Below are 21,878 nucleotides of genomic sequence, written 5' to 3' on the forward strand. Positions count from 1 at the left end.
AACTTTCAACACAAAACTTTTCACAAATTGGCTCTGGTGCTGCAGGTCGTTTAGGATACAAGCTCAGCTCTTTGAGGCTGCATCTGGTTAAGCACTGAAAGCGAGCTGACCCAGGCAGAGCCTTTTCTTTGTCCAGCAGGTAAGGGGGAGGCCACATGCTGTGCACTGAACCAGCCCCAAGTGTTTGTCAGGAGTAAAGAGCATCCCCTTCCTGTGACAGAAAATCGACACTGAGAAACGTGTGATGAGTTCTGGTCATAAAAGATCTCCTGATCATGAAGCTCAGGTGTTGTCAGCCTCCTTTACTACTCCAGAGTAGATTATTTGTGGAGCTAAAGCACAAAGGAGGGAGACAATAGCAGAAATTAAGAAGGGTAAAGACTGAAGAGATCCAACCCTGAAAGGCTTAGGATGGAGTTAGGCCAACAGAGAAGACATTTGGACAACAGGCTGAGCAAAGAGCGTGCCTTCCAGAAGAATGACAGCATTATCACATGCGATCTTCACACTCCTGCTCTTCCGGCCACGCTCACCGGCAGGGATAACGGAGCTGCTCACAGCCAGCCTGTGCCCCAGCCTCCCACAGCCTGGAGGTAGTTGTCCTCCCTGCTGCATTCCCAGAGTACTTCTGAAACCTTTGCTTCTACCTGAGGAGTGTAACACACGGCACGAAGGCATCTCCCTCTCCACGTTGAATTATACAGCAATGAAATCTGCTGGGGAGGAAAAGTAGAGCCAAGGACAGAGGAAATGACATGGATTCCAGCAGGTTCCACTCCCTGATCCTCCGGAAGGAAGTTTCTTTCCTAATACCCACCTCCACAGTGGATACGAAGCCTGTCTGGAAATGGCTCATTCAACACTGAAGAGGAACAAACATTCTCTGTGGCAGAATTAAGAGGTTTGGCTGTGAAATATGAGGTGCCCATCCCAAAAAACGTGTACAACAGACAGCAGAAAAACCTGGCCTGGGCCAACTTCGTACAAAGATCAAGGTTAGACTAACAAAAAAAAAAAAAAAGCTCAAGAGAAATCACTATCTACAGCCTTCACCCTGCTCTGGGAAATTTCCCAACCCTGCTATTAGGCGTTTCACTTCTTTTACCAATACTGCCAATTCTGGCAGCATTCTCATCTGAAGTGCAAACTCTCCCTCCCAACACCACTCTGCAGCCCTGGATCATCAAATCCATGGCCACGAGAAAGGACTAATGTGCGGCAGCAGGAGGGGTTTTGGTTACACACAAATCCCTGGCTGATCAGCACCAGCAGGAGAGGAAATGAGGAAAGAGTGACTGACAGGGAAAGGCAGTTTCTGGATGATTGTACTTGGTTTTAGAGTATGAGAAGCTTGTTGGAACTTGAAGCCTCACTCCCCTCACCACAGTGCCTCTCTGAACACTGGGATATCACACAGGCATAACACATTGATGTCCTTGTAGTGATCCCACCTCTGATCCACCACGATACTTCTACACACATTAGCACCAGATGCCTGTTACCGGAAGGAGAACATGTCGGTGTCTCTCCCATTCAAGTAACATTAGTCCCTGCCTTGTTCTTCACAGTTAAGTCAAACCACCAACGTGGTCTAAGAAGAAAAAAGAAAAAGAAAGAAAAAAAAACCCCAAAAAACCAAGATCAATACCAGCTTCTGGAAACTCCTACTGATAGCTTAGCCTTCACCTTCTGGGTGAAGAGACAAAAGGTCAAGCTGCATTGGAAGGCAACATGTGGGTTCTACACAACCTGTGCGCACAGGCTAAACCAGTAACCAGGTCCTGTGAGCTCTGCCGAGCTCCAGGAGCTTTATCACAGCAGCACTGAGCATCCACAGAAGATCACAAGCGCAGGCAAGGTGCAACAGCATTTCTGGTTGGATCACTAAAATAAAATAATAATGCAGGAACTGGAGCCAAGAAGGTTTTTACCAGCATTCTAAAGTATAAAACAGAGCTTATAAAAAAAGATAAGTGCAAATAGGGAGGGTGCACAACTGGCAGCAAAAAAAGCCAGTGCTAAGCTGCATGGCTGAATGTCACGTCTCAAACCCAGAGAGGCTAGGAGTGTGGTTTCAGTGTTTAACCAGTTTCAACTGCAGCCTGGCACTCTCTTACTTCCTCTGCAGAGAAGTCTTCTCACTGCTAGGGGAAAGAAACCAACCTTAACCACGCAAAACAAAACGGCTAAAGTAAAAATAAAGCCCCAAGGTGGTTTGGTGACCGAGGTTATATTAGGAGACAGAGGGGTCGGAGGCTGGGGAAAGCACTCAGAAATACTCATGCTACCAACCAAGAAAGAGATTAGAGAAAAGAGGTAGGGCAGAGAATTAATGCAAGTCCAGCAGCAAAGAGGCGGAGGAGCCTCTTTCACACGCCACCAGCTCCCCCATGCTCAAAACAATTTGTAAACTGTTTCCTAAACACAAAGGAAAAAAACCCCAGACTTAGTCCTGACCTCCACAAATGAGTAACCAAACCCAACAGCTTCCTGCAAACTTGCAGAGGCGAAGAAAAGAGGCTACCTGGGCAGGAGAGAGGGAACTCCAGGTGTCTCCCTCCCAAGTCCCGCTTTGGGCACAAAAATTAAGGATGCGACATCTCTTGCTGCTTTTTCAGGTGGGTGGTGGATAAGGGACAGAAATAAGGGCAGCCTTTACCTGCCTGCTAACGCCTAGCATTCCCACCCCAGAGCTTCTCTGCTCATTTTTGTTCCGCAGGGGAGGCTCAGCAGAGGCTCACAGCACAGCAGAGGTTGGACCAAACGCAGCAACAAGCAGCAGGCTGGAGGGGAACCACTGCCTTTCCTTAACAGCAAGGGCAGACCATAATGCAACAGTCCACAGACGGGACTGCACCAGATACTAGAGAGCACCTAACTGCAGAAGGGACAAACCTCCTGACTTAACACAAGCCACCTTCCTGTGACAAGGTACCGATGGCAGCCTGAGCCAAGGCCTTGCTGTAAGACCTTGTGTATATCCCACTACTGGCTTGTATGCTGAATAAAACCAAGGGGACACTCCCTTCTCTGTCCCGAAAGGGCGTCCCCTCCTTTTGGGGACACACCTATGCCACCACTCTGGTGCAGCTCTGATGTTTAACTGGTGTGAGAAATGGCTTCAGCAGACAGCCCACTGGGCATCTCCAGGCACTGCTGGCATAGTGGCTTCCATTCCCTCCACCCTGCACAGGCATAAAGTGTGGGTGAAAAATGCCTGAAATTATGCCAGAGTCTGCACAGGCTTCCAGGGCGTCGCGTACAGCCTGCAGGGTTACTCTTCTGGGGAGTCATATCCCAGCAGCAGGGGGAAGGCAGTCATCACTGTGCTTTCACACTGCCCCTCTAAACCACAGGCCCAGCCCCAGCTGCCCAGACATATATTTTTTTTGGAAGCCTTTGATCTGGAAAATAAAAAACAGACCACTCTGAGCACTGTGCCCACCTGAAGCCATGGAGATAACAGGTGAGGGAGCCCTGTGCTTCAGCCAGCAGGGATTATTCATGACAGCCTGCATGGCAGAGAAAAGACCAATCTTTCGCTGTCCTGAGAAAAACTACCCAGCCAGGCTGGAAAGTGTAGAGAAATGATCCCACCAGCCTGGTAGCAAACTCAGGGGCAGACACCCCAGAAACAAGCTCCCCAAACAGCCTCTTACTCATGCATCTGCATGGAAGAAAAAACATCATTACAGCAATATATCATTTCCACTTTTTCCTATCACTTATTTCTAGCCATGTGTAACAGGAAAGAGTTACAAGGTTAAAAAAAGAGCAGAGATTGAAGGGAGCTGCTCTCAGTAAACAGGGATGTGTCTGTGGTGTATTTGCATAAGCAAAGCTGTGCCATGCTCACAGACACCAGCTACACACCACAGCAGCCTTTTAACAAACCAGACACTCCTAGGCACCAGCGGTAGTGAAATCAAGGCAATCCCAACTCTGAACACAGGTCGCTCCCACTCCCATGTGTGACTGCTCCAAGCAAAGGTCAGGCTGATGGAGCAAAATGGCCAAGAAACCCCCACCAGAACTGCTACCAGACTAACACGAGGTTTTATCCCACTGCTCCCTAGAAGCACCCCTCTCCGGATGCAGAGCCCAAGAGACAGCTCCCCCAGCCGAGAAACTGTACCAATGGAAACCAGCCAGGAGAAGGAGCCAGCCCAGTCACCCGAGTGGCTGCTGCCCAAGAGGAACAAGCGCACAAAGCAGAAACAACAAATACCACCAAGGAAAAACAGATGTGAAACATGCAGGAGCTGACTAGGACAGCGACCTTTTTCACTAAGGACACATGGCCTCTATTGAGGCGGTGACTTGGGCAGCCTGGAGCACTGGGAAGTCCTCATGCACAGGCATTCCCAAAAGTGCCTTCTCCACCCCTGGACTGCAACTGAGCTGCAGAAGTGTAAGTGGATGCAGCATCATGGTGTACAGGTGAGGCAGGCAAAGTCAGAAATAAAACTAAGCAGGCAAGAAGAACTGAGAAAGACATAAGATAAGAATCCTTAGAGATGTCTCATCTCTGAAAGAAACAAATTACAGTAAATTTTTGAAAACAGCCCCAACCAGGCATTGTTGGATAAGTTCCCAGTTAGCTGAATCCTGGCCCAGAGGGGAAAAAAGCAGGACAGCTCTCACAACCTCCAGTGCTTTGAGAAGACAGTGCCCTCCGCCAGCTGCAGAGGACCACTTCCCTGCATGCTTGGCACTCATGATTTTCTAGGACTCAGGAGATGGAAAGAGACGAAGGGGTCCAAAACAGACCAGCACTACTTATCTGAAAGAAAACACAAATAATCACACAAAGATAAGCAGCGCTTACAACTCTGACATCGTCATTCTGTCTCCTGGTACTTGCACCCATTACCAGCACAGAGCAACACCTGTACATGTAATAAGCTTTCAAGACAAGTAATGTAGGTAACAAAGAAGAAACACAAAATAAACCCTCTCTCTATATTCAGCCTATTGAGAGAACTTTAACCTCTCTTTTTTTTTTTTTGGTAGACCTCCTGGTGGTATTTACTGCTTACTTGTGGAAATCCTGATGCACTGTCCACATTCCCTGCCACTAAGAATAGAGCCTGTATAAAGAAACAGAGGTTAAAACCTGCTCTAAACTTCAGAGCTCACAATTCCACCACAATTTCTCTGCTACTGCAAAGGGGTGGCTGCTCCACGGGCACCCAGCACCAGGCAAATGCAACACCTCTGTCCCTTATCAGCAGGCCAAGGGGTGGAAACAGGAATGTTCCTGCAGCCAACACGCAGGCCTGAGACAGCGGATCTTGACTCTGACCTTAGATTTTCCTAAGAGCTTTTTGGGTGGCCCTACCAAACTTTTGATGGCTCTACAAGACTGACCTCTCACAAAGAGGCAAGGAGCCTTAATTCTTTAATGAGGCTAAAGTATTCAGACATCTGGAGAGAAGTATTATTCAATTACTGTCTTGCCAAGGGAAAACCTCTCTTCCCTAATCTTAGCTATGGCTATGGAGTAATCTTTTATTAGTGCATGCATGCTGTGTGGTAACACAAGGAAGTATCTACTGCAGAGCACAGGCAGTAGGCAATAGCAACTGTGGGAACCTTAACTCAGCATTTCCTGAGAGGAGTGATTAAAATCTCAAACTCAGTGTAATATTAACACTTTCTCAAGAGACTGACAGCACACTTGCCCTGTTTACCTTACCAATTCACAGCCTGCACTGTAAGCTGTATATGGTACTAGCAGATTTAAGATCAATACAGACCCATAGCAAACGAAATCAACGGCAGAGAAGAAATTGCAGAGACTCAGCTCTTCAGCTCACTTTGCCCTGTCCAGCTGTTTTTTAAAAAGAAACACAACAGCTCATTGGTTCAATCTCCATTTTTGCATTTCTTATTGGAATCCCCCACAAAGCGACCTGACATTGTCAGGTAAGCAGGGCACTGGGCCAACCTGGACTCTCCTGCCACCGCACACCTAGAAACATGCAACGTACAAGAGACCACAGAGAACAGCCATTCACAGAATGAAACCCCAAAAGGCTGCAAACATAATGGACAAAACCCTAAGCACAAAACAGCCAGTCTGCAACTCAAAACACTTCTTCAGCTCGGTGTGAAACTGTCCCACACCATGCATGCCAGCAGTGCCAAATCCAGTTACTGAGGAAGGGGCCAAAGATACATGTCCCTTGGTGTGGGCAGACATTCTTCCAGTTCTGCATCCTCCGAGAAAAGATGATGTAGCAAACTGTGAGCTATACCAAGCCTCTACCTAAACACAGCACAAGGCAAATTGCCTGCTCTGCACGCCACCTTCCCTTGTCACAGCAATGGCTGCAGCGTGAGCTGGCCTTCTGCAGACATGCCATCACACTTCACTAACTCCATTCAGTTGGCTTCTAACCCTAAAATAAAGTAATGATGTTTCTGTTTTCATACAGGGCTGCATAAGATAAAATAAAGTCAGCACTGAGAAGAGACATGCAAGCATACGCAGAGCAGACTCTCTGCTCGCTGACGGGGACGGCGCGCACATCAGCAGATCCTGGGAGAGTAATCATTCACATCTCCCTGCCAAGCGTGCCACGTAACAGGACTGGCACCTAACCGCCTGCACAATGAAGAAAGTGACCACTGAGGACAGAAAAGATCTCAAATCAATTTCTTGTCACCTGTAAAACAGCCAGCATCTCCACAGTAAAAATACCTTTGACTTGGGCTGGGTTTGAAGCAACAGCCTCCGTTTTAAGGGTGCAGCGAACCTCTCCCCCACATTTCTGCCCAGCACACATCCAGAGCTGGTAGGGTCTATACTTGCAGTGTTGTATCTGCTTCTGGAAGCTGAACACTTTGCCATTCTGCCCTGCAAAATTCCCTTCTCTAACTCAGAAACAGTTGCCATAAAGACTGATGTCTGAGGAGCTACCTGTAGAGCACAGCTGTCAGTACAGATGAGAAAACAGGGCTTGCCTCAGCCTTTTCAAGGGCAAAAGCTGGCAAGGAAGGGACCAAGGAGGCAATGACACATTTACACTCATTTCCCCAAAATGACACGTAAGCACTGGCAGACATCCCCTGGGAGAAGAGCTGTTCCCTCCCGCCCGGCTGCGGGACGTGGGGCAGAGGTGCTGCCAGAGAACTGCTCCCTGTCCCTGGCGCAGGCAGGGCCCTTCCAAGGCCAAACAGTGCCGCACAGTGGCAACAGGCAGCCGGCTCCTCTCCTCTCCAGAGCAGGAGCCGCACACCACCGAGAGGTGCAGTGAGGAAGAGGGTAAGAGGCCATAGCTTCACAGAGCAAGGAGTCCAGAGACTCCCAAAGAGCTGCTGTCTGTACCCAGCTCACAGCTTCACAGCTCAGGAGCTTTGGCAGTGACAAAAGATTTAAGGTTTGCTTTTCACCTCGTTATTTTCCATCCAGAGCAGTTCAGTGACACGGCCACAGCACAGTCCCATAAGCAGCTGTGCCAACACGAATGGAGTGCTGCACCACAGCAGGCACAGGCTGCCTGAGCACAAATACCTAGGCTGCCAAAACCAGCAGTGCCCAAACCTGGGCCCCCAGCTCCCCCCCGCCCTCTTGCCATTGTATTTCTGATCAGGCAACCTCTCCACGATCAGAAAGTTTGTGCTTTCCATGAATCAACATTTCAAACAGATGAAGAAATCAAGAATAACGGCAGTAATCAGACACACGATCTGTACAGGCATCGCCAGCAACCTGCACTTCAGAGAGCACAGACACCACAGAAAAGACCAAATGCAAGCTCTAGCAAACAGCACTGCACTATAAAAAACAAGAAATTGCTGCCCCCCACTTTGCTAGCTGTTACATTGCCTCACATGGGAGCGCTGCAAAAGAGAAACCCCTAGTGCCTCAAAAACACTCACAGCATCTTATGCCAAAGCATCTTCATCAATGATTTATGGAGAGGCTAAAGCTTGGCACGTTCTTTTCAATGATGCTGAGGAAGCAAAGGTCTCCAGAAGAGAAGCTGAGGGGAGGGAAAACAACCAAGGGCAGTAACATCTTAAAAATGCTGCAACGATGTGCCAGAGCTTATCTTTCAAAACCCCAAGACTTCACCCCAGTTCCACCCAGCTGAAGTCACAAACTAGTTATAAAAGTGCAATCGTATCTGAGCAGCCCAGGGCCCCGCAGTATGCGGAGAAGGTCTTCCCAGTTCTGCTAAACTCACATCCTTAACAGCCATTTTAGGACAGGCAGCCCAGAGCTCCCTGGCAAGTTCTCTTGCAAGCTGCATGTGCCAAAGCAGTGCAAGAATTCCTAGAGGATGAGCTCCCAACCACCACTGCATTTGCCTGCATTCCTGTGCCTGACAAACAGAGTTCACTCGGGCTCCTCTTGCAAGGTACACAGCTCCAACGGACCGACGAGACATACCAATAGTCAATTTTTTTTCTTATTCTTGCAAAAGAAAGGCACGCTACTCTGGCCTCTCAGCAGAACAAGTAATGCAAATATAACACCTACACTGGAAATTAAAAACATGGTTTTCACATTCCCAGTGCGAACCTCCAATCATCTGGCACGGGGACAAGTGACCCACTTCCAGAACAAGCCTCAGAAGTTACAAGGTCACTATTAACCCTGGTCTTCAGCATTTGACCTCATTTCCCACCAGCAACCTCACCCAAGTTAGAGCCCTCAACAGAGGCATTTTACAGCATCTTCTGTTTGTGCCTCTCCTATTCCATATCAGCCACACCAGCGCACGCTGCCAAGAAATGCATGGTAACAACATGCCTTAAACATGAGAGGCACGAGGTCACCAGCTCCTCAGCCTGACCCAGGCACAGATCCCATAGGGGAAGCCAAAACACTGGAAAATTTAGCAACAGGAAAGCAAAACAGATCCAGTGTCATTCCACTGCATTCCAAACACATGACACCAAAGCCAACTGCCGCCTCCTGCAGTACTCACGTCGCTGGGGCTGAGGTTCCCAAGACCGTTGTCCTGCTCAGAATCCCTGCCGGACTCGTGGCCCTGGGAGGAGCGGGGGTGGGAGGGATGGATCCAGATCTCCAGCCGTGTGGCATCATCTCCAACTTGTCGCAATGTGGGCTTCTTGCCCTTCCCCCGGCGGCTGGGGCTCAGATCCAGCACCTGATGTTTCCTCTGCTCCATCTGCTCAGCCTGGGCAGACAGGACAGATTCAGATCACTCAGGGATCAAAGTTCAGGAAAAGTAAATAATTCCATTTGTATGGAGAAATTAGCCCTTTCCCCTGCTTCAGAACCACAGTAACTCATTGACAGGTCCAGAATTCGGTTTCTGATACTACAGGACAATGCAGATGAGAGGTTTTCAACCCCAACTGCTCCAGGACAAGGGAAGCTGTGTGACAGCCAGCATGCCGTATCTTTGACTTGGGATGACCCTCTGGGGCACAAAGGGACTGCAGCCTCTCTGGTCCACCCTCACAGGTGTGGGGCACCTATGGGACAAGGCAATGATCATGCTGCACACCACAGCAACTTGCTGAGCTCAGCTGTTCTATAGTTTGAGACCCAGAAACGAGACTCAGATGCTCAAACAACCCCAAAAGCAGTCTGAGGAGAGGCAGAAAGGACACTACCACTCTGAAAACTGCCTCTCAACACGAAATTTCTTAGAAGTAGACAGGTGGTGACTCCAAGTCCAAAAGCCACCATCACCCTCTGCTCTGGATCACAGCTCTCCAGCACAGGACAGTTAGCACAGGCAGCTGTAGCATCCTGCAGCCCAGCTCCAAAACTCACCTTGCGTTTCGTCTCTTCAAACAGGCTCATGAGGCTCTCCTTGGCTGTGAGGATGGGGTTGCTAGCAGCCAGACTGCGCATGTAATAGTAGACAGCATCCAGCTTTCTCCTCTGCAAAAACACAACCAGACTCAGAGCTGCCACTCATTCTGGGGCATTCAGAGCCAAGCTCCCGCATACTTGCCATCCCTGTCCCTCCATACGCATGCCCTCTTCCTCAATACTGCCTGGGACAGACAGACATGCCAACAAACCTTATGACAAGTAGGACCTTGAACGCTCTGTCCACATTCACAGCTACCTACAACCCCCAGCACAAAGCACAAGCCCTCTGCCAGGGTTAGGGAGCACAGGTAAGCTGTGGACTCGCTTACCCCAGCCTCAGGGCTTCTACAGAAGCCATCAGCCCAGAGGCTCACACAAAACAGTCTCTCACCAGACATCATGGCAAAGGGCAAAGGTATAAATACTGAATTCCAGACAGTTCAGGAAATAACTCTTTTCAACATTACTACGAATATGGAAACTACTCCACGTGAGTTTTACAAAGAGCAGAGGCCCAGGAAGACTAGGGGGTTTGCCAGACTTCTGCCTGTGGTGGGGCAGGACACCCCCCTCATTTCAGCCTGCTGCCAGGCTAATCCCCTCGTGCTCGGAGCAACTTTCAGCATCATTTCTCCCACAGGCTGGCCACAGGGAATACTGTCAGAAGGCAACCCCCAGGACTTAATGCTACCAACACACACAGCCATTTAGGGTTTTGGCCACATGCTGCTGGCCTTAGAAAACACCACAGAAGGCAGGACACTTCACTGCTCCAAGCCCCACACCGGGAGTCAGAAAGGTCATTCCCAGCCATGAAGGAAATGCACCTCTGAACCCTGCAGTTCTCAGCTGCTCTGCTTTACACCAGCATCCTTCAGTGCTGTGAAGAGGCAGACCGCTACCAGCTCCTGTGTCCCAGCCTGATGCTTCCATTACCTGCTGTCACATTCTCCTGGAAGTAAGTTTTCCTGCACGGCCACAGCAGCCAGCTAAATGGAAACTTCAAAATTGCATATGAATGCTGCTTAGACCAGTGCCCACAGGTTCAATGAAGATGTGGCAAACAGTAACAGCACCCTCATGACAGCATGGTCTTCAGCACAAAAATCTCAGGCAAAACTTTAAACACAACCCACTTTTAAAACATTTGCATTCAGCCCACAGAACAGTCCCCAAAATGCCAATAGCTTGAGGGAGTAGCGTGTATCTAACAAAGCTGCCTGAAGCCACAGCAGCTGGAATCCACACAGCACATCCTGCCATCAGCTTTTTTCTTTTTGAAAAAAAAAAAAAAACAACACACATCTGGGAACAATGCCCTAAACAATGCCTTTGTCCACCAGATGGAATCTCACAGCCATCCCAGAGGCTCTCCCGATGCTTGGTACATCCTTTCATGATGAGCGTCTTACCGTGTAGATGGCCAAAAGCGCCAGCTGGTTGTATGGGCGGCCGTTTTTGGGAGCAATTTGCTGTGCCTTCAGGTACCAGCTGAGGAAGAGGGAAGATAAAAAAAAAAAAAAAAAAAGAAGGGCTTACTAAAAGGACATCAGGTTGCCTTCCTTGCTGTTTAAGGGTGCAGAATTCCCCTTGCAGTACAGCATGAGCAGTGCTGCAGGGAACAGGCCCTTTGCACAAATGCCCTCTGCCTGCAAAAGCATGCACAGGCAGTGAGCCTGCACCTGGCCTGGAGAGGCAGTTGGGGCAAAGGTCAAAAGAGGGAGCAGATACAGCTGCAGAAGGCAATGTTCATGGCTCAGCCTGAAGATGAGCATTTAGCCAGACCCAGCAAGCACTGTCCCCTGTGCAGCCTCTGGCACAGAGCATAGGCTATTCAGGGAACATTTCTCTCTCAGTCCCCTTTTTAGCTCCATAGCAGCTGGGACCAAACCCCCCATGTTCCTTAGCTTGCACCCCATATTTTCAAGATACTTATCACAAGAGAAGACGTATCTGTTCAATGGCAATCCATTCATCCCTCCATTCTTCTCCCAATCTTCCCTCAATTCCATTATCCATTTTCCAGCTTATTTCACGCCACACTGATCCGTCAATACTGTTCAGACATATAATGAACCCACTACACTCCCTCCAGCCTCCTTCAGATATCAAGCATACCCCACAATGTCCACAGACCCCAAAACTGGCAGCTTTCTTTGCCCTGACCTCCAAATTTCCACAGACTTCAGGGCTCCATCCCCCATGCTGTGCTCACTTGCCCCCACACCAGTATTCGCTCCAGAAAAAAAACATCAGAAAGACAAGAGTGACAGGAAGCAACAAGTGCCAGGAACTCCTGATGCAGTCAGTACATATGGACACATATAGAAACCTCTCCTAGCTGAAAAGCTACCAGAAAATTCAACAGCTATTCTGCCAGCCTCAACAGCATAAACCCTCCCTGCTGCAGGATCAGCACAGGACAACTTCTACACTAGATGGCTGGAGGATGACTAGATCTGCTGACTTGCTCTCTAGGACAGCAAAACAGTCTGAGCTACAGCTTCCAGCTTCACAGGACTGCAATACAATAAAAAGGAGTGGAAAGACTTCTTTGGCTAGAGGCAAGTTTAAGCGTGAAATGAGACAAATCCCTTGTAGATAGAAGAAGAGCTGTCCCCGGCGCTATGGTGAAAAACACAATACCTGCGTGCCTTTCCGTAGTTTGCCGTGTCATTTGCTTGTTCTCTGTATCGGCAAATGTCCCCTTGACAAATCATACACCTCTGAGCACTGATCAGCGCATACTTCACCTGGAAAGAAGCATTCAGTACATCATGTGGGACATCGCAGCCCTGGCTCACCTGCAGACCCGGTGCGTGCACAGGGACTGTAGAGAGCTAAGAGGAGGTCACTGACACACTGAAGGTCTCGCAAAAGGGCAGCAGAATGAAATGACAAGGCTCCATGGCACTGGTTCAGCATTTCTAGGAGCAAGCCAATCCCCTAAACACTCCTCTCTTACAACAATGTCCCATCTCTCTCCAAGAGAGAGTTGTTCAGCCCATGACCAATTTGAGGACAGCTGTTAGACAAACACATCTCTCTGGGAATGGAGCTGGACTAAAATATCCTTCCCCAGCTGTCCCTCACACCTGCCATCACAGCTCAGGGCAATATGCTGTCAAGTGTCAGGGAGGCAGTGCAACTGTTAGCTTTCCTTGTTCATTATTTTGGATTCCAAGCAGAAAGAAAAGTTCAATATCTAAGGCAAAGTCAGAGTACTTTCCCTTTATTAGCCCTGGTCACAGAGCTGGTACAAAAAGAAGTTCTTTGCAAAAGAAGCTAAGAAATGTTAATGCCTCAGCACTGGTTCAACAAGTTCTCTAGAAGCTGAGAAACATTCCCTGCAAACATACTGGCACCGGTTTGGAGCTCAGCTGCCTACCTCCCTCTTGTCAAGGGCAGCACATTGAGTTCAGCACGTTGCATATGATTAACAGGGTAAGAAGCCTCCAGAAGGAAGCCAACCTACCATTTTCCTCAGAGGCTTACTGCGGATGACCATCCCGTCCATATAGTCCTCTAGCTTGAACTGGTACGACACCTGCAACTTTTGGAGTAGGCCATCAAAAAAAGAAGTGCCCTGCAAAACACACACATACTTAGCTGTTACAATCTTTCGGATGATGAGTATAAAATCATCACACCATCCCTACCACAGGCAAGAAAGAAGCCTCCTCTCCCTGAGGTTTGGCTATTCAGAAACAACAAGGAGGTCAGGGGATCTCCAGCCTCAGAGGTTTTCAAGACTGAGCTAGACAAACCAAGATTGACTTGATCTAGTGTTTGAGGAGTCCTGCTTTGAGCAGGAGGTTGGACTAAAGCCCTCTAGCAGTCCCTTCCCACCAACCTAATTCTATAAAACACATCCTCTCGGATCTGTCAGCCTACCTTCAACAAAGAGTAAACTGAGCTGCAGTTTAACACAATGAATTTTAAGCAAATGTGATAAAGATGGCACAAATACCTCCTTTTCATTTCTCATTCTGTTTACTTCCACTTCAGGGCATTTGTTTCATTTAGCTTAAATCAATTTCTAATTAACATAACACACCGAAACAAGCCTGGTTTAAATTATAACAGATGTCCACCTGGACCTACACCTGCCACACTAAACCATAATCCGTCTGAACATTCTCCTTGCACAAGGATGGCTTAAGGCACACAGAGATATGAATAGGATCAAGAAGACTACTTGCCCAGTCACACCACCCCATTCCAAACACCAGCCAATCCCACCCAAAGGTTTAGTGGAGTCTGGGGATGTTTCACTCTTCTTACCTCATCTAGAAGCTGGAGCAGTTTGTTCCGAATTTCTTGGGCATTTTCACCCTGAGGGTCCTTGAGGAGCTGCCGGAATTTCTCTATCACCTGGTAAAACGCATTCTTCCATAGCAGCTGGTCCACATTCTGGGTATCAGAGAACTCTATATCCATCAGGATGCACTGTTCATACAGCTGTAGCATCTCCATCCTACAACAAAACACAATTAGCGGTCAACACAACAGCAACTGCCCAGCCTGGGCCTGAGCTGCCAGGGCACATGTGCCAAGCCACCTGCTGCTTTTCATCCAGCAAGCACGAGATGTCAGCAGTTCATCCGGCTTGCACGCTGTGGCAAATTGACGCTTCCACACTCATCTCAAAGGGAGATGAGAGCTGTTACAATCAAACACCCTTCCTGCTCCAAGAGAGCAAATCTGAAAAGACCATCCCCCTTGTATGTACGCATCGGAATGGATCAGTTCCTGGCAAAGAGCAAGGAGCTCTGCTACAGTTCTGCCACTGGGAAGAGCAAGGCACAAGCAACTCCTTATACTAACATAGAGAAAGCATGCACTGCCAGACTCTGCTCCTTCTGAGCACAAAGTCTGGCTACAACGGGCCAGGAACAAAACCACAAAGAACCAGAGGGCAACAGAGGCCTTGCCATTGAAACGATCCCCACCTCCCTTCCATCCATCCAAAATACACAGCACAAACAGAGACCCCCACTTCCTCAAAGACAAACAAGAGCTGAGAACATTACACCTGAAGGAAATAAAGCCTCTGAGTCCCAGAAATCACATTCCCCTCACCAACTACCTACAGCCTGGCCCAGATGCTGGAGCAGAACCCTTCCCCTGAATTTAATAACATAGTTGCAAACTAGAAACAGCTCCACAATATGTGGGGCAAGTTTACAGTAAAGGGCATCCTCAGCTGTTACTGTCTTGGCAGCCTCATCCCTTAAGAGTACTTTGAGGCCTACAGAAAACAGTACTACAGCATAGATGGTAAAGCCTGGAGGGAAGCCAGGTGGCAATGCCTGGAAGAGCCCAACAGAGTAACAGGAGGATGCTGGCAGGTTCCTTGTGCAAAGAACAGAGCATGGTTCTGCTGCCCTGCCCCACGCAGTCCCCAAAGCCTGTGCACACACGCACTTGGACAGCAGAAACACTGACCAAGAGAATTAAGAAGTTTCTGCAGATGGGCATCCGATAAGCAGCACTTGCATCCAAGAGCCCCAGCACGGCTCCGCAGACAGGCTGGCAGCACACACTCAGACACAAGCAGGAGACACCAAGACAGAGGGACACTGCCAGCAGGGACGGGGTCAACCATGCCTACACTCCCAGGGCAGGGTGGGCTTCACACAGGCCACAGCAGCACTGAGCAGTCTTTTCTCTCCCTCCAGACAACAGCTCTAGGTGACCCTGACACCTTGAGGAAGGGCTGAAACCTCTAGTGTGGCTTCAAGCGCAGACATATCTCACCCTGTGGTCTGTAGCACAAGTGCCCAAAACAACAAACAAGCCCCGAAATGAGCTCACCTGCTAATTTTCCTGCCAGTCAGCTCCAAAAATAAGTCCCCAGGGAAGCCCTGGAGACTCAGAGGCCACAGGTAAATGTGAAAGATGACAAGTAGAAACTTGCTCCAGCCTTGTTAACCACCCTCCAGAGCACCAGTGTCACTTCCCACATGCTAGCTGGTGTCACCAGGCTACTCCCACTGGACCACTGTATGTCACAGCATTAAGTGATGTCAAAAGCAAAACCACCTGGTGCTTGAAAGGTGCTGTCACTGTTAACAGCATCAGGAACCCCACACAAGGCTTCACAAGTACAAGCCAACAGTCACTGCCCCTGAAGTCCAGAACACAAGTTACACAGCAGATAACAGAGGACAGGCAAAGAAGTAGAAGTCCACCAGCAAATACTGAAAGCATATGAGGGCACTGGAACTGAGAGTGGCTCCAGCAAAGGCAAGAACCCAAGAGCCACAGCAGGTGCTTGTCCTGCTCCTCCACGGCCCTGCGGACAAGGGCAAGGCATTCCACAACCACAAAAAGCCACGGCTTAGCTCCCAGCCCAAGCAAATGGTATCTTCACCCACAGTTTCCTCCCAATACACACATACCACTAGCACGTGAAAAACAGACCCAGTACATCAAAAGCTAGCAAGCCACTACCCCCTCTTCCAGTTTCCAAGATGCTGATGTCTCCAGTATGCCAGATCCCCAAGGAGACAGCATTCTCTGGATAACAGTTCTAGTAGTCCACCCTGAAAATAACTCTGCCACACGCCCCGCTACAGCACAGGCACAAACCTCAGCTGGGCCATCTTCTCCAGCCCCTCCGGGCTAATGCGGTCTCTGGAAAGCAGATTGCTGAGCTGCTGCTCCTGGTTCCCAGCCTCGCGGAGGAGTCTGCTGAGTTCCTGCTGCTGCATGTTCCGCATCTGCTGCTCCATCTCAGGACTCAGAGGAGCTGGGGGGAGCGGGCCACACATGTACTGCCCCACCTGGGGAGGGTACCCCGGGTAATAGGCTCCTGGGTACACCCCATTGCTTGGACCCATAGGATACTGCAGGGAGTACCCACCGTAAGGATACTGGGAGCCTTGACCAGAGGCCCGAGGGTAATAATAGGGATTATCAGAGTTTTGGAACTTATAGTAGGATGTCTGACCCTGGCGGGCTTCCCCCCAGGAAGTGGGGCTCACTTCATCGTCCGTGTCTAGAAAGTGAAGCTGAGCGGTCTGGCTCTTCAGAGCGGGTTTTTGGTCCGGGTTATTTGGGTCCCACAGCCTGCGAGCAGTGCCGCCTCGGCCTCTGCTTCGGAGGCCTTTACCCCCAGCCCCGCTGAGCAGGAGCCTGGGCCCAGGGTGACTGGCTTCAGGAGAGCCCACGGTGCTGGCAGAGAAATCAGTGTTGGCAGGCAGGAACAGAATCCCACGGCCCCTCCCTTGGGGCTCTCTGCTCTGGTTCCTCGCCTCAAAAGGCTCTGAGTCTTTGCAACTAACAAATGCCTTCAGAGGCTTCTTTTTATCTGTATCTGCCAGACTGATATCCCTGTTCATAGTTTTGCTGTCAAATGTGACTCGAAAGGGTCCCTTGACTTCCCTGCCATTGCTGCTCCATTCGCTCTCACTCCTAGAAGCTCGACTCTGCTCTGAATGCTTTTTATTATCCGAACCCCTGCTGGAGACATATGCTTCTGCCTCGTCGATTCTATCATCATCCAAGGAGTCAGTGGAGGATGCAGAGACCTGCTTCCTAGGACGTACTCTTTCTCTGGCACGCTCCTGCCGCCTCTCCACCCCATCCACAAGTGGAGCTCCCTCTATGCTGTTGTTGCTTCCAGCTGAGCTAGTGCTGCAGGTGCGGTACCGGCTCCGACGCTTGTCAGAGCGGGAGTACCGTTTGGTAGAGCCCAGCTTCCCCTGCATCACCTCATCACTTTTTCTCCTTACCCTGTCGCTTCGCTCTATCCGTCTTCCTTTTTCTCCCCTTGAGGCTTTCACTCCTTCCCCTACCTGGCTCCCCTCTCTATCCTCCTTGCTTGGTTTGGTTTTCCTGTTACTGTCCTTTCCAGTACCCTTCTCAGCCTCTTCATCTCTCTCGACTTTCAGCTGCTCCATCTTACTGGTGACTTCCTCAGAAGCTGAGCGCAGGGATGGTTCTTTAGCAGCTGAATGCAGACGTTTCCCAGGCTGGTAGATCTGCTGGTCCGGCTTCTTGGTTCTCCTGGTGGTTTTGGAACACCACTCATCCAGAGCAGGCTGCTTGGACATGTTCTCCTGGCTCTGAAGACCACCTTTAGTCTCTGCCTCTTCATTTTCCTGCAAAGGACCATTCTGCTTGGGACCACTGCCTTTGCTGCAATCCTCCGTGACTGGAGCCCCTCCTCCCAAAGAGCCTTTGTCACTGGCACCCTCTTCCTTGCCCTCCTCAGCTCTGCTCCTCTGGTTCTCTGAGGCCTCGTGCTTTGGTTGCACAAGCTTGCTCCTCAGCCGGGACAGGCCAGGCTTGTAAATCTCCAGGTCCGGGCGCCTGTTGTCTTTGCGATGCCTTGGCTCCTTCACTTCTTTCATGTTTTCTGGGGAGAAACAGAAGAAATTTATTCCCACCACAAACCAGCCAGGGACAAAAAACTGTATCATGACAAATACACAAGTAGAAATATTAAGTAAAGGGAAAGAGCCTACCACCCTTCAGGGCAAGTCCAAGAGAACAGACATGAAAATCTACATCAAGGTTTACAGGAAACCACAAAACAAGAGTAGAAAATGAGAAAGTACAACAAAGCTGACCAAACCCTCGGCCACCTAAGGTACAACAAAACTGACCAAACCCTCGGCCACCTACAAAACACAAATCCACAACAGGTTTTACCTCAAAGCGACAATGAGCCAAGAAAAGGAGAGATGAGAGCACACCACCAGACTTGAGCGAGTACCAGCCATAAAGTTTTAGTGCTACACGTTTCGGCAGCAATTCCCTGCCTGCTGTTGGTGCAGGAGCTTTTCTGCCTGCAGGTGCCACCTTCTCCAACAGCCCCCCCTGCTCTGCCAAGGGGTTGTTTGAGTCACAGATGCATCTTCCCCCCTTGCTCACAACTCAGTAACGCTTCTCTCCTCTCTATAACTGTGTTTACACAACAGCTCGTTAGAGAACACAGCCTGAACAACACACGATGAAGTGTTTCACCAAAGCGGGGCCGTTACGTGCTGCGTTTCCTCAGCTTTGCCCGACCGGCAGCAGCTCGCGGCCCCTCAGCCAGACGCGACCGCGCTGCCAGGGGCTCGGCCCGGGGGCGGCGGGGGACAGGCCCGCCCTGAGGCCGGGGGAAGCCGCGCCCGCAGCTCCCCAGGGGCGCCCCGCAGCCCCCCCGGGCCCTGCCCTCCCTGCCCCGCCGTCCGCCTGCTCGCACCTCGGCGAGAACCGAGCCCCGGGCGAGGCGGGCCCAGCGCGGCGGTCCGGCCCCGGCCCCTACCTCAGCCCCAGCCGGGCGGCGCGGCCGAGGGGCCCGGCCCGCCCCCGGGCAGGTGCCGCCGAGGGGCGGGGGAAGCCCCCACACAGCGGCTCCCGCCTCCCGCCGCCGCCCCGCCGCTCCCTGCCGCCCCCTCACCTCGCCCGCCACCAGCCGCGGCGCGGGCCTGCGCCGCCACCATGTCCCGCAGCTCGGCGGCCGAGACGCGGACGCGCTCCAACCCCTCCGCCATCTTCCCTCCGCCGGGGGGGGAAGGAGCGAGCCGGGCCCGACGGACGGCGGCCGCGCAGGGCCAAAACGCTCCGCCGTGCGCATGCGCGCTCGCCCCCGGGGCCGCCGGCCGCGCAGCACCGAGCACATGGCGGCGGCGCCCCGCCTGGCCCTGGCCCACGTCCGGGCGGCCGAGGGGCGGCTGCGCCACCGCCTGCCCCGCACGCCGCTGCTCACCAGCCGGAGCCTGGCCCGCCTGGCCGGCCGGCGGCTACTCTTCAAGTGCGAGCTCTTCCAGCGGACCGGCTCCTTCAAGGTGCGCAGAAACCCACTGCCCGCCCAGCCCTCGAAGCCAACGTGGCTCCTGCCCCCCTGTGCGGGGGCTGAAAGGCTTCCCAGGGCACGGGGGGCTGCCAGGAAGGAGGCTCCCAGCCTGCCCGCAGCACCCTGTGCACCAGCTCCCAGCAGCAGCACAGGCCCCTGTGCTCTCCTTCCAGATCCGCGGTGCCCTCAACGCGGTCAGGAGCCTCGTCGAGGAAAGCCAGCGCGCTGGAGGGGCGCTGCCCCGGGCTGTCGTGACGCACAGCAGCGGGAATCACGGGCAGGCGCTCGCCTGTGCCGCCCAGGCAGAAGGTAACGCTTACCCTGAGCTCCAGCCCCGGCTCGGAGGGGCCAGGCAGCAGGTACAGGGCCAGGGGTACGTGCCGAGCTGGCTCCTGGGCAGAGGCAGCTCCAACCCACCCAGCTCCGCTGCCCCTGGAGATAAGCAGTGGCATTCCACTCTTGAACACCTGCAGGAGCTAGCATAGGCAAGGCATGGCCCACTCCTGCAGCGCTAACTGGCTGCTTGTGGCTTTTTGGCTGTTGGATTTGCCTCCTCTTCCATCACACAGGGATCCCTGCTTACATCGTGGTGCCCCGGACAGCCCCGCACTGTAAGCAAGCTGCCATCCGCAGCTACGGTGCCACACTGGTGCCATGCGAGCCCAGCGACAAGGTAAGGCATGGAGAAAGCAGCCAGAGAAGTGGCATAGCCAGACTGAGAGGCAACCATCCATGCTTTCCCCTAGTCCAGAGCCGAGACAGCAGCTCGTGTAGTCCAGGAGACAGGAGGAGTCATGGTGCACCCCAACCAGGAGCTTGCAGTGATGGCAGGGCAAGGCACAATTGCCCTGGAGGTGCTGGAGCAGGTGAGGAAAACGCACAGCCCGGTCACAGCCCGGAGCTCTGCTCCTCAGGCAGGGGCACAGTGAAAAGGAGTGCCCGAGGTGCCAGAAGCACTCACGCTTCCTTTCTGCACAGGCACCTGAGGTAAATGCAGTAGTGGTTCCTGTCGGAGGCGGAGGAATGATTGCAGGAATAGCAGTTGCCATCAAGGTAAGGCAGCAGCTCATCTGGGACACGATGGCTGCATCTCCCTGTGGGAAGGGCAGGGCAGGACTCCCAAGGCAGGCAGCAGCTTTTCTGTTCAGAAATGGACACCCTGTTGTGAAAATCTCTGGGTGCCTGGGCTCTGCACAGAAGCAACGTGACCTGCTTGCCCCCCTGCCTGCACAGCAGCAGCAGACAGGCATACACTAGTTTCAACCAAGTGGCTCTTCCTGCTCTCCACAGGCTTTGAGACCAGATGTGAAAGTGTTTGCTGCTGAGCCACGCAACGTGGATGACTGTTACCAGTCCAAGGTAAGAGGGGAACTGACCCCCAACCTTCATCCACTGGATACCATCGCAGATGCAGTTAAAACGAGCATCGGCCCAAACACATGGCCTATCATCAGGGATTTGGTTGATGATGTCCTGACAGTCTCAGAGGAAGAAATCAAGGTAAACGCTCCCGGCTCCCTTCTCACGGTAGCTGCCAGCAGGCAGCTGCCTCCAGCCATGCTCTGCCCCTCCACTCTCACCCCTACGCTCTCCCAGGGCAGCACAAGCCCCTGCACACCACCACAGCTGTGCAACACCCACACTGTCTCCAGCTGGAAAGGGCTAGCGGAAGCTCTGCTCTCCCTTCCCAGGGCGCTGCAGAGAGATGTGCACATGCAGTGCCCTCCGCAGCCCTGGAGCAGCCAGTACTTGCTGCTGGGATGACAGCTGCTGCTCTGTCCTGACAGCAAGCCACGCGGCTGGTGTGGGAAAGGATGAAGCTGCTGATTGAGCCAACAGCTGGCGTGGGAGTGGCGGCTGTGCTCTCGGAACAGTTCCAGGCAGTCCCTCGGGATGTGGAAAATGTTTGCATCGTGCTGTGTGGGGGAAACGTGGACCTGAGCTCCCTGACCTGGCTCACAGACCTCCCTGGGAAAGCAGAATGAGAACAGAGCGGTGTCTCAAGCAACGGAAACCTCACTCTGAATTTGTACAGTCTGGTTTGTGCACTACTAAAAACAGACGAACAACCCCAAACATTTCAGAGTTTTTGTAGAGGGATGAGGGAGAGCTGGTGCTGGTCTCTACAGCACAGAGACAGTCACTTGGTTCCACAGTAAAGGGTTGCTACTGGGGGGGCCTGGAAACAAAGCACTGCCTGTTCTCCCCTCCACAGCTGCCCTGCTCTGGGATAGGCCTCCAGGGAACTGGGCTGTCACTCTCCCCAGCTGCTACTTCACC

General features: G+C 51.8%; 2 protein-coding genes across 3 annotated transcripts in view; one reads left to right on the plus strand and one right to left on the minus strand.

The window, feature by feature from the left end:
- The window catches only part of SMG6 (SMG6 nonsense mediated mRNA decay factor), a 115,627-nt gene extending 96,276 nt beyond the window's left edge, over window positions 1-19,351 (minus strand). For both annotated transcript variants that reach the window (XM_055717110.1, XM_055717100.1), the window contains exons 1-8: window positions 19,203-19,351; window positions 16,400-18,170; window positions 14,090-14,282; window positions 13,281-13,391; window positions 12,452-12,558; window positions 11,218-11,296; window positions 9,761-9,871; window positions 8,943-9,155 (exon numbers count right to left, since the gene is read on the minus strand). In XM_055717110.1, the coding sequence (XP_055573085.1) occupies window positions 8,943-9,155; window positions 9,761-9,871; window positions 11,218-11,296; window positions 12,452-12,558; window positions 13,281-13,391; window positions 14,090-14,282; window positions 16,400-18,170; window positions 19,203-19,296 (2,679 nt within the window). In that variant the 5' untranslated portion in view covers window positions 19,297-19,351. The remainder of the gene's footprint in view (window positions 1-8,942; window positions 9,156-9,760; window positions 9,872-11,217; window positions 11,297-12,451; window positions 12,559-13,280; window positions 13,392-14,089; window positions 14,283-16,399; window positions 18,171-19,202) is intronic.
- Window positions 19,352-19,362: 11 nt separating this feature from the next.
- SRR (serine racemase) lies at window positions 19,363-21,674 on the plus strand. Its single transcript, XM_005439907.4, has 7 exons — window positions 19,363-19,590; window positions 19,772-19,907; window positions 20,168-20,271; window positions 20,345-20,464; window positions 20,577-20,651; window positions 20,889-21,098; window positions 21,386-21,674. The coding sequence occupies exons 1-7, from the start codon at window positions 19,378-19,380 to the stop codon at window positions 21,581-21,583; spliced, it is 1,056 nt and encodes a 351-aa protein (XP_005439964.2). The 5' UTR covers window positions 19,363-19,377; the 3' UTR covers window positions 21,584-21,674.
- Window positions 21,675-21,878: the final 204 nt, after the last annotated feature.

The sequence above is a fragment of the Falco cherrug genome, chromosome 1 (assembly GCF_023634085.1).
Source record: "Falco cherrug isolate bFalChe1 chromosome 1, bFalChe1.pri, whole genome shotgun sequence".
NCBI classification, from domain to species: Eukaryota; Metazoa; Chordata; class Aves; order Falconiformes; family Falconidae; genus Falco; species Falco cherrug.